This window comes from Tachysurus fulvidraco, chromosome 19 (genome assembly GCF_022655615.1).
Source record: "Tachysurus fulvidraco isolate hzauxx_2018 chromosome 19, HZAU_PFXX_2.0, whole genome shotgun sequence".
Lineage (NCBI taxonomy): Eukaryota > Metazoa > Chordata > Actinopteri > Siluriformes > Bagridae > Tachysurus > Tachysurus fulvidraco.
This window is the reverse complement of record NC_062536.1, coordinates 4,913,930-4,926,285: the sequence shown is the minus strand read 5'-3', so window position 1 is coordinate 4,926,285 and position 12,356 is coordinate 4,913,930. Positions and strand designations below refer to the sequence as shown.

At 39.1% G+C, this 12,356-nt stretch overlaps 1 protein-coding gene across 1 annotated transcript; it reads left to right on the top strand.

The window, feature by feature from the left end:
- The first annotated feature begins 1,522 nt into the window (after window positions 1-1,522).
- On the top strand, window positions 1,523-11,600 carry tmem214 (transmembrane protein 214). The gene is made up of 17 exons (XM_027151610.2): window positions 1,523-1,862; window positions 3,788-3,984; window positions 4,152-4,302; window positions 4,497-4,631; window positions 5,143-5,225; window positions 5,874-5,979; window positions 6,107-6,188; window positions 6,300-6,401; window positions 6,538-6,679; window positions 7,419-7,510; window positions 7,648-7,696; window positions 7,797-7,904; window positions 8,166-8,380; window positions 8,467-8,635; window positions 8,799-8,950; window positions 9,994-10,114; window positions 11,199-11,600. Exons 1-17 carry the CDS (start codon window positions 1,709-1,711, stop codon window positions 11,220-11,222), a joined length of 2,082 nt encoding a protein of 693 aa, XP_027007411.2. The 5' UTR covers window positions 1,523-1,708; the 3' UTR covers window positions 11,223-11,600.
- The last annotated feature ends 756 nt before the right edge of the window (window positions 11,601-12,356 follow it).

Below are 12,356 nucleotides of genomic sequence, written 5' to 3'. Positions count from 1 at the left end.
GTTTACTGTCAGTGTGGAACCCCTGGTGTTTGTAAGACTCCACAATCTCCACATCACTGCCTCTTGTATGACGTTCTTCTAAATTCAATGACCAGTTTTTTTGTTTTGGCAACATTGAGCTGCAGGTGATTAACTTCACACCACTCGACAAAGCTGTTGATACAGTAAGTGATCTGTACTCCATCTCCTGATTACCATCAATACAAATTCAAATTCAAATGACACGTATAGTGCTTTTACCAATTCACTTTGTCTCAAAGCAGCTCATAGAAGTATAGAAACTAGAGAAAATAATAAGATAAACAAAAGAAAAAATAAGAATAAAAATGTATGAATGAATGAATACATACAATTAGTATATACAAAAAGTTTATAATTCAATTAAAAATATTAATTTCGAATAAATTTAAAATACTAAATATCTATCTCTATCCTTAATGAGCAAGCCAGAGGTGATATGAGGAAGAAACCTTGAGAGGAACTAGGCTCAGAAGGGAACCCATTCTCATTTGGATGGACAGTAAATAGTGTAAATGTAAATAATGTCCTTTCTACAACAGTTTAAAAAAGTGCAACCAAGAGCTCCCGAGGAACTAATCTGTCGGTGCAAACTCTGAGTTCACCACAGACCCAACACTAATACAGTACCTTCCTGTCAAAGTCTTCAAATGATTGCAGATTAAGACCAAACCATACAGCTAAGTGATGCAACATTGGTTAAAGAAGGTATGACAGTCTCCGGGTGGCCCCATCCACCTAACAACAGCAGAGTCATTAGAGAACTTTTGCAAATAACAATACTTTGTGTTGTGCTGGAAATTCCAAAGTGTAAAGAGTGAAAGAAATTATGAAACAGAACAGTTCCTTGGGGAGCAACTATGTTGCCAACCGCCTTCTGGTACAGAGTTTCTCAGCCTCACAAACTGTGGTCCGAAAATTAAACCAGTGACCCAGCAGATCACCGAGGCACCCACCTGCATGGCATATGTTTTTCCTAGTAATACTGGTTGGATGGTAATGAATAACCCTTGTACATAATGGCATCCTCTACTCCATCCAGAGGGCAGTTAGCAAACTACAGTTGGTCCAGTGAGTCCTCTCCGTAGTCTTCATTGTGTGCCATGTGAGTGCCACTGGTCTATTGTTATATGATTAAGTTCATTCCCATTAATGATTGCAGCATGTTGGCCAACCAATCCGTTTACAAATCTGGGAACTAACACACCACCAGGAAGAAACTGAGTACTAAATAGCATCAACTCTGAATATGAAGGTAAAGAGAGACAGGAGACAGGTTTAGATAAGCAGTTTGCATTTCCTTAATTAACTTAATTGCACTTCCTAATTAACTACAACATTGTGCACATTGTAAACAAGAAGTCTGCTTTATTTATGTTTAGTTTACAAATAAATGTCAGATGTGGATGCTAGAACTTGTACAATAAATAAATAAATAAATAATGGCAGTAGCATAAATTGTGATACATTGTGGGACAAATCAGCAACAAAACCATGACAGCACGCTCGGATACGTGATGACGTCATGCCCCCAGAGCAGACGTGGCATAAAGACGGTTTAAAGTCGCAGCTGTAGCTGAATGCTGACCTGCGACCATTATTTTGTAAACGAGCTCAAGGGCAATTAAACAAACAAACAAAAATACATTTGAAACACGAGCGTTTCCTGCTGTTTAGACGCTAAATTACCATGGCTTCGTCTGCGAATAATAACGGTTCTGTTGGTAAATGGGAGGTGGTGAAAAGAGGCAAGAAACAGAACAGCGTTGCTGCTAAGAGTCAAGTCGACAAGAAGTCCAGAAAAACTTTGGGCGAGTCTAATTCTCCCAAACTTCACCTGTACCGTAAGTGAAATTAAATATTCACACTCACATTATATACCGAATGTCATGTGACACGTCCGTCTATAGTATGCTAATATGTATGCTAGCTAGCTAGCTAAATGCTAACGCGCTTGCAGCTGTAGACGTTAGCATTAGCGTTAGCTTGCTGTTCTGTCAATTTTTTTACGTTAGTATAATAACAGTACGAGTTATAAATCCCCAAACTTAAAAAAAAAACTAACAATTAAAATATATATTTAACACAGGTAACACAACATTCAGTATCGAATCCAGATGTGAGAAGCTTTTGCTAGTTAAACATTGTCTAAAAGAGGTAAATAGGTTTTAGCAGCACGCGGATATTCAGGTTTAAAGGTACAGTAGTAGACTATTATTAATAGTTTAAATAACTTGTTAGATTTCTATATAAACGATGTTTTAAGCCGTGGTCTTATTGCAAGTGTATAAAGTCGACGTTTGGAAAATTGACTTCCGGTCTGGAATACTTATTTGTGTTTGGATAAGATTCTTGTCAATCATTTATTTTTGCCATGGGGGCGGGGCTTCGTTAACATCCTTCACTTATATTCAAAATCACTTTATTTAAACTGTGTGAAATCAGGAATATATAACTAAATGGTGTAATACGTGTGTGTTATACAGGACTGTTAGACGCGTGTGTTATACAGGACTGTTAGACGCGCGTGTTATACAGGACTGTTAGACGCGCGTGTTATACAGGACTGTTAGACGCGCGTGTTATACAGGACTGTTAGACGCGCGTGTTATACAGGACTGTTAGACGCGCGTGTTATACAGGACTGTTAGACGCGCGTGTTATACAGGACTGTTAGTCGCGCGTGTTATACAGGACTGTTAGACGTGCGTGTTATACAGGACTGTTAGACGCGCGTGTTATACAGGACTGTTAGACGCGCGTGTTATACAGGACTGTTAGTCGCGCGTGTTATACAGGACTGTTAGTCGCGCGTGTTATACAGGACTGTTAGACGTGCGTGTTATACAGGACTGTTAGACGCGCGTGTTATACAGGACTGTTAGACGCGCGTGTTATACAGGACTGTTAGTCGCGCGTGTTATACAGGACTGTTAGACGCGCGTGTTATACAGGACTGTTAGTCGCGCGTGTTATACAGGACTGTTAGACGTGCGTGTTATACAGGACTGTTAGACGCGCGTGTTAGACGCATATGTTTATATATGACTGTTAGACAGAACATAATATATAGCAAAGGGAAAATATGTATAAGGAATTTTAAACAGACTAAAGATTGTTTAAAGTAAATAATAAATAAAGTACATAAAGGTAATCTGTGTATCCCCAAGAAATAATCCATTAGTTAATCTACAACTAGTTGTATCACTTTTTATACAAATAATTTTTGTTTGCTGTATTGTTTGTACAAATAAATAGCAGCCAGCTCCTCTTTCAGACATGCCTGAATCAGCACATCGGTGTAATCGAACTCAGTCGTTTTAAATGTAAATGTAGATGAGTCGAAGACTTCTGTTCAATTGACTGTTGTGAGTACGCTTTCATGAGTGACTGTACTTTTGTACCCGGCATACTGAGGGTTTGCTTTTATATTTTTTGTAATTGTAGCAGTCTGTAGTTTCTGTATATGGCGCACAATTTGGAGCTGGTGTAGGGATTTTGGAAAAAAAAAGATATATATATATATATATATATAGATTGGTCTGGATTAAGGCGTTAAGGAAAATATGTGCCAAAGTTCAGTTTCAAAATTTTTGCACTCTATCACAATTTTGCAGTGGTTTGTCTGCCTGGTGTTGCAAAATGTTCTGAGTGTCTCTGAGAGGCAAGAGGACGTCTTGCAAAATAAGACAGCACGTTTGTCTCTTGGGATTGACAGGAGGCCCTTTTGACATGCATTGAACAAAACCTTCTTTTGCATTGATTGCAGCATCCGACATAAAGATGTCAGAGACAATATTTGAGGGTTTGGAGAAGATCGGAAAGAAGCAGAACAAGGAACAGGTTCCTCCCCCAGCTGAGACTCAGCAGAAAAAGGTCAACGTACCAAAGCAGACAAAGAAATCCCAGTCCAACAGCAGCTCAAAACCGACAAACTATAAAACTTTGGAGGAAGCTGTCAAAGCTGTGAGTAAATGTTATGATACATACCAGTATAAGTATGTTTTGCATTCTCTAAATGTACTAATTTTCCCCTGTGTGTGGGGTGGGGTGGGGGATTATAAATAGTGTCTACAAAATAATCTCTTTCTAGCTGTGTGGGTAGCTATATATTCCTTTCTTTTTTTTTCTAGCTGGATTTATTGGAGTTGAAGCAACAGCTGGAGAAAAGTCAACTCATGTTTCCTGAGAATCCATCTGTCTGGGTGAAGGATCTGGCTGGGTATCTCAACAGCAAACTGCTTGCACCTGACCCAGATCCCACGCTCAGCAGCTATGCTCACGGTGTGTTACTGATGTGTCTCCACCGTATACTGAATATGGAGTTCACAGAGCGGGTATTTAAGTAACCGCCCAGAATTATAGTGCTGAGGTGTTGGACAAGAGCGGAAATGCTTCTGTGATGTTACCTTTTTCAGTTTGAAGCATGTTTCTTTATATCGTCAGTTTGTGGTTTCAACAAATAAATCTCTCTGCAGATTACCCATACTGCCTCGCTGGAAAGGATTTGCGTGGCATAATTAAGAATCTGTTGGGGAAAAGCGGTGACGCACTACAAGAATTCTTTGATCACTGTGTGTTCACTATGCTTCGGGAGTTGGATAGACCCGCAGGTAAATATTCTGCTAGCTGGGTCAGTAAAACCTAATGCTGCATCCCAAATGCAGTCCATCCTCTAGTGTACGAATGTTAAAAAGGGTCATTTTTATTAAGTGGAAGTTTTTCAGAAATTGTTTTTCAGTTTATGGCAAACAAAGACAAATACATGTAATGCAACGTCCTGGGTATAAGCAAACCGGCAAAGGTTTCTCAAGGAGCAGGACGTGTCTAAAATTCCACATTTCATCTATCTGGTTGTATAAGTGCAACATACCGGGTACTTGAAGTGCACGTCTTCTGGTTGGAACTTTTAGTGTGAGCACTATACACAAATTAAAAAACGGCATCGTATATCGTATACATATGCTATTTTATAGGTTGCTCCTCTACTGTTTGTTACCTATACCACCCCGCTCAACTCTGTGCAGTTTTACTTTTAGCCATTTTCAATTAGATGGTAGGTTTTCAGCGATCTGGGTTCCTGGTAGTGAGGAATCAACCTGTGTGTAATTTTATTTTTGACAGGTGACCCACTGCATGGCTACAGGATGTGCATCCAGGCGATCATGATGAGCAAACCCAAAATAGCCATGCTCAGTCTTCCTGAAGTAAGTGGAAATTTACATCCATTTGCTGTCCAGCTGTTTGGTTAGAACTTGGGGGGGGGATACCCTTGGTTGCTTGCCACGATTGCTTTCTCGGGTCTGCAGAAATTCCATAGCCCGTATTCATAAAGTGAAGTGGAAATTTGGGAGGGACTACTAATGTAAAGGTTCAGAAGCAACTATAACCTAAGTGTGTTTCATGTACATCAAGAACATTACAAGAATTACAAGAGACAGCCACTAAATCATACTAATCATCCCTGTCCCTATGGTTTCCTTATAAAACGGCGATTAGTGATTTCATGCACGATGACTAAACACACTGACCGCTTACAATCAAAAGTATTTACTAATCAAGGTAATCCAGAAGGCTTGTACCCAAAAAGGGTCATGAATGAATGAAAAATTCAGAAACTAACTGGTGTTCTTGCTGGCAATCTAAAGTAGTACATAAGTGTGTGTCAGATCACATACACGCAGTAATTTAACTGTTACTGTAGCATTACACAAGTGTTCAGATACTGCCAGTCACTTAAGGAAACAAGCAAGTGGATCCTTTTTAAGGATTTTTTTTTTTTATCGTTTAGTTTAAGCGGTTATAGTGTATTAATCTTTTTTTGTCAACTGATTGAGACTGTGTGTATATTATAGCACTTGGAGCTGCTGCGCTCACACCAGAACCGTCCAGCCAAGTGTCTGAGCATTATGTGGGCTCTCGGACAAGCTGGCTTCTACGACCTTGCCCAAGGCATAAAAGGTGAGTTTTTAAAACGTATGTGGCCTTAAAGAGAAAGATTACCTGGTATGGATTAGATGTCCTGTTTCATGAGTTATTGTATAATCTTGTGTTTGGTTTTTCTGTGTTTATTTTTCTCATCATGTAGTTTGGCTGGGCATCATGCTCCCTGTTCTAGGAGTGAAAACTCTGTCTGCTTATGCCATTGCTTACCTAGAGAGACTGCTCACGTGAGTTATTGCTGATTTAGTTCTTGCACCTTCAGGCTTAATTTCATACACACTATAAGTGGTAAATTTATACCGTGTGTACGTGTGTAACCTGTTCCATCTCCCTTATAGGCTTCATGCCAATTTGTCTAAAGGGTTTGGGGTAATGGGCCCAAAAGAGTTCTTCCCTCTGCTGGATTTTGCCTACATGCCCAAAAATGCCCTGTCACAAAGGTAATTATTTCACACTAAACACCAGAGTGTGCTTGTGTGTATATGTATGTGAAATAGACATTTTCTAGTGACTTGTTATTAGACTAAAGACTCAGTGTTATAGACTTGATTTGCTAAAAATCTGCCGTGCCTTCAGCTTGCAGGAGCAGTTGAGGAGGCTCTACCCACGGTTGAAGGTTCTAGCATTTGGAGCGAAACCGGAATCTACACTGCATACGTACTTCCCTTCCTTTCTCTCCAGAGCCACGGCCAATTGTCCTGATAGCATGAAGAAAGAGGTAAGAAGTTTTCACACAGATAAAATGTTTGCACCAACTGTGTAGGACTTTGGTGGGATAAAATTCTTCAAAACTTAAAAATCCTGTCAGTATTGCATACGTAAAATCGATTTATCGCCCAGCTCTATCTAGTACCACTACTAGTGGTAGTTTCTGCTCAGTCCAGGTCTATAAGAATTTATTTGCAATGAGGGTGAAACGAGCTCCAAAGAACACACCAAATTTAGCTGCCAGGCCTCCAAAACGAATTCTTCCAAACTTTCACTGAACAACTTTGGAGAAAAATTTCACATTTGCAATTCAGGAGCATAAATAGTGCGGGGTTTTTTTTACAGCATGGCCTAGCATGGCTGCAGCGATGTGGGGTTAGAATGGTATGAATGGATGCTATCAGAAATTAAATAGAACATTCCTCATATCAAATACAAATCATTCATTGCAACACCTAACACAAGCTCCTCGGTAGCGTCAGGTAGGAAAATATTGTACATCACTTAAGTGCGTGTTGTCGGCAAGAAATACACAAAAGTTGGATAAACGAATGCCGGGACAACTTACCAAAAAAAAAGTCCAAAAAAATATTTATCTTTCACTGCTTTCTGTTTTTGCTTGGGCACAGAAAGCTATAAGAAGGATAGGAAGATGCAAATAAAGCCAAGTGCAAAATGCATCTTGTTTTAGAATTCAATAGAGAAATGAGAACAAATGGAGCGAAAACCTGATCTGATTTTATTTGCAGTTACTGAGCAGCCTGACCGAGTGCCTTTGTGTGGATGCACAGAGTTTGGGTGTATGGAGGCAGCTTTACACCAAACACCTAACCCAATCCAGGTAAACTATTCCTAACAAGTTACGCAAAACTTATGTAGAAAAATAGCACTTTAAATGATCAGCCTTTCTGTTTACGTGTTTCGTTAAATGAGGTACTGGTAAATCTGTTAAATATTGTGCTTTGTCTTCCCAAACAGCCTCCTGTTGAATCATCTGCTCAGTTTATGGAGCACGCTCCCACCAAAGGTACAGTGGCAGATAAATATTACTGTCTTGTTTTTTTTTTTTTTTTATTTCTGCTTTTGTGTACTCCTGATTTTAAATATCATTTTCTTTTTCTTTGTAGTTGCGAAATAGCCTTCAGGAAACAATCCAGTCTTTCAGAGTGACCAACGAAGAGATTAGATCCACAGCTAACTTGAACGATGTGAAGGAATGCAATGCTGTCTGCAGTGTAAGACGTATTTCTGACACATTTCTTGTCTCTAATATCATTTCTGTGGTATAACAACACACTTTTTGTCATGTTATCTTCCTTACATGATATTCTAGGCTGAATCTGAGGTTATAACATGACTTCTCTTGTCCTTGACATTCCTTGATGAACTTAAAGCCTTATTTATATCTAAATCTAAATATTTTTCACAACAAAATATCAAACGGGTGACATTGTGCTAATAGTTTTCACTCATCATCCCTCTGCTCCTTGACGTAGACTCTGCAAATGAAAATTCGCTCTCAAGGCTTCCCATGGTCGAAGGCACTGATGGTGCTGTTGGTGTTTGTTGCCGGTTTTATTGCTCACGATGTGAGGTCACATGGCACCTTTGCCGACTCCACCACAGCACTGTACCTGCAGAAGAGCGGCGTCACTGCCGTGTCCTGGCAAGTCTGGAGAAAAGGGTCCCATTACAGCCAGCAGGGCATCAAGTAATAATCCACCGACAAAACCAACACAATTGTCTAAGTTAAAAACAATCATGTTCTAAATAGCAACCTTGTGTCCACGTGTGTAGCTGGTTAGCCGGAACCTTGCCGCATTATTACTCTCTGGCTGTGGAGGCAGTGGGTCCGTTTTTGGAAGCTATTTTCGAGAAGCTGAAGATGGCTTCAGCTTTAATTGCACAGAAGAGTTCTGATTTGATGCTGTGGTTGCAGGAGAGCACACCACTGCTCATAGAATGGGTGAGAGTCATTTCATTTCTGGATTTTTCCCACAACAGGTGAAGCTTTAAAGTCTGCATATTATAAAATGGCTGTTATGATCTTTGATTTGAACCTTTTAACGCTGTAAACTCTCATGTGCATGTCCAGATGTGTGAATATTTTCCTCTTCTCTTATTGGCAGATCAATGCCAACACCCCAGAGAGTGTTTTCCAGTTTTTGGAATTTGTAAAGGAGCTGCTGCTGTTTGTGCATCAGAACTATATCTTACCTGGCCTGCAGTACATTGTTACGGCACTCCAGCATCTGTGGCAGTCACTGCAGGACTCCTGCAAGTCAGTAACCAGCACCACGCATGTTTCCAGATGCTTTTATTTTAATGGCTTATTCATTTTTGACATTCAACTGTAATGAATGAACATTTATGTGAAACCCTTAATCCAAGACCAATCATTCCTATAGTGGCAGTAAAAAGAACATCTATAACTATATGCTCCGGTCACAGTGTGTTTCAATTTCATTCTATTTGAAAATTTTGAAGACAATTTGAACATAGAACAAATTCTGTATGTTTCTTATCTGTAAAAAACTAAATTGATTAAGAACAGAGGATTCGTATCGTAAAGAGAATGTACTGTACTACAAGTTCACCAAATTATAAATGTAAAGATTTATGCATTCACTCCAAAATTTGATTGCATTAACACTTGAGATAATATTGATATTAATTGAGCTTCATAACAATCACCGAGGTGTCATTTGAATAGAAAAAGAGCAGTTGGTTAAAATCCCTGGGTTCAGCAGCCTCTGCCTCTGCAGCCTCCTCCTTTTGGGTACTGTTGATCACAGAAGTCCGGGTCTGATGTCATTTTGAAAGATACAGGAAAGCTCTTGTAAGGAGATGTTCATGTAACCAAAAAGCCTACAGTGCTTGTTGGTCTTTGTGACACGTAGTTATCAGCCTTGTGGATAAAGTGCAGATCCTCTGCTGTTCAATCAATCATAAACAACAAACATAAACAGGTTTAGTTGTTGCACACTGAGTAAGTCATAACATCTTTTCCTTGCTGATGTATAAGGGTCCACACTTGCCTGACCACACTGGGATGTGGAACTCACAAGTCAAACACAAATCACTTTTATTCACAAAGAACCACATTATAAACTATAAGAAATGTGTAGTTGGAGGAGAGGGGAAACAAAATCTACACAGACAGGATTTTCCTCCCTTCAAGGATAAGAATGAATGTTTTTTACCTATATGAGGTGCGAAGTCCATGAAATTAACAATTCCAACAAAACGATTCATAATGTTGTATTATTGCATGCTGGATTATTAATTATATGCTAAAGATGTCTGTTTTTTTCCCCCCTGTAGTGGTGAAGTATCACTACACTGCATGCAGAACCATGTAGTGGCATTCACTAACAGTACATGGATTTACTTGCAAGATACAACAACTGCCATCGGGAGCTGGGCCCAAGAGCTGCTGACCAAGGCATGATATACACCCAGACTTTGGGACAGAGACTTTGTCTTTATTCGCACCTACCATCCCGCTCTGAGCTGTAAAAGACTATACGATACTTTTTCAGTTAATATTTCTCTAATTACGAGAACTCAACAGGAGGTGGGACGCTTAGCCCCCACCCCAAACCACCCCACCCCAACACAATCACCACCACTACATTATTTTAGAATCCACTCTTACCCCATTCCTCAATTTCAGGACTTTTTTTTTTAATATGATTTGATATACTAAATATTTTGTGGGAGTTCCTGTTCATCTCTTGTGTTTTACTTAGGTGAATGCAGATATAATATTTATTTTATGTAGGTACAGGTAACACAAGACACTGGGACAATTGGATATGACAGGTGCTGAAAGATGCAGGACACGCGTTTTAGATAAACATCCGAGGTCTTTCTGGAGAAATATCTGAACAGCAACACAAAAGCCTTAAGAATAGGGCTGTTAACTTATTGTTAATCTGGAAATTGTTAACAATTTACAGATTTCTTTGCTACGTTTACCTAACATTTCACTTTTTGTGTGAATTTACATATAAGTAATGTTCCGTGCTTGTGCATTCAGTTTAATCTAGTTTAATTCCACCTTCTCGACGCGTTTCAAATACGGCGGCACACAGAGATAGTAGCGATGAGGCATTCCATGGCTACGTGACCAAACGTCTCTTCCAGATGATTGTGCTGGATCCTGTGGCTTTTTTTTTGTAATTTACTAGTTTCCTATATGTTGAGCAAGCAAACTCATTCCATTCACGTAATGTCCAAAAATCCTTAACGAATATCTTTTTGCGGAGATTTGCCACTGGTAAAACTTTCACAGCATGCCAAGATTGAACATATAGAAAGTCATTCAGGCACACGACCTAATTTTATTAGAAATTCTTAGTGGTTGATTTTGTTTTGGTGGTTGATCATAACATCATGGATCTAATTTTTTTTTTTTAAAAACAATTTCTAGTGCGCCTCACATCTATAACCTTACCCACTCAGCCTGACACTCATTTTCAGTGTCCGAGAGATTTTGTTGTGACTACTGTTGCTATTGTCTGCAGGTGTTCTACTTGATTACCTCTTAATGTGATCTGGAAAGCTCTATTGAAGATCCCAAGTTGTATATCTTCCTTGCCACAGTACAGACTTGTGTAATATATAAAACACCACAGAACTTGGAGCTCCTTCTTCTAAGATTTCAAGAACGGAATTCTACATTTGGTGTAAAATCTATCGGCTACACCCGTGTAGTACACCATAATGTTCAAATGTCAGAACGATTTTTAACACTGTGTAATAAGCAGTCAGCTGTGTCAGGTTAAAGACAGGTCAGTATTAAATTAAAGCCTGGATTACATCACAGAATGTGGAAAAGAGAAATATTATAAATGTGATGAACTAATTTTGTTGCTTTGTATGAATGGTTTATAAATAAATAAATAAAACCTGTGCTGCCCTGCTCATTGTTCGTGTCTGCTTTAACTGATGGAGTCTGTGTTTTGCTTTAACATTTGGCTCGTATTGTGTTAGATACATACAGTAGTAACGTTCAACACTTTTGTGTAGTGATGGAATGTAAATAATAATGATAATACTATATGGCCAAGAGTATGTGTGTGTACCCTCATTATCACACCCATCTGCTGTAGCATTTCTGGAACTAAGGGATAAATCTGTTTTAAGTGGGTTTCACGGAGACATGGTTTATCAAGATTGGTGTATAAGAATTGTTGTGTCCTGCACAACAATCCTTGATCTGGATTTGGAAAATCCCATTTTTTCCTGTTCAGGATCAGGTAATCCGTCGTACTTTTATGCCGGTTTTTCAAAGCAACATTGGATTGGATCACCCTGATCCAGATGCACTGTTTTCGGTGTATCTCTTACACTCTTACAGTGACCCCATGTTGGCTCTTCTACCTGTTCTTTACATAGCTGGTAGCCCACGTTGTGATATGTTGGAATGATAATCCTGTTTTTTTGGATTAAAGTTATCCAAATCCTACTGACAAGTTTTGAACGACACAAACTGAAGGTTTGATCCAGATTAAAATGGATTGTATTTTGTAATCTAATCGGATTTCAGATTCCTTCTTTCCCTTTTGAACAACCCATTTTCAAGATTTGATCCAATCCGATAACCAAAATCCGATCAGCTTACCTTTGAATATCTGGCCCGTTGGGATGAACTAGAATGCTGACTGTACCATAGGTTATTC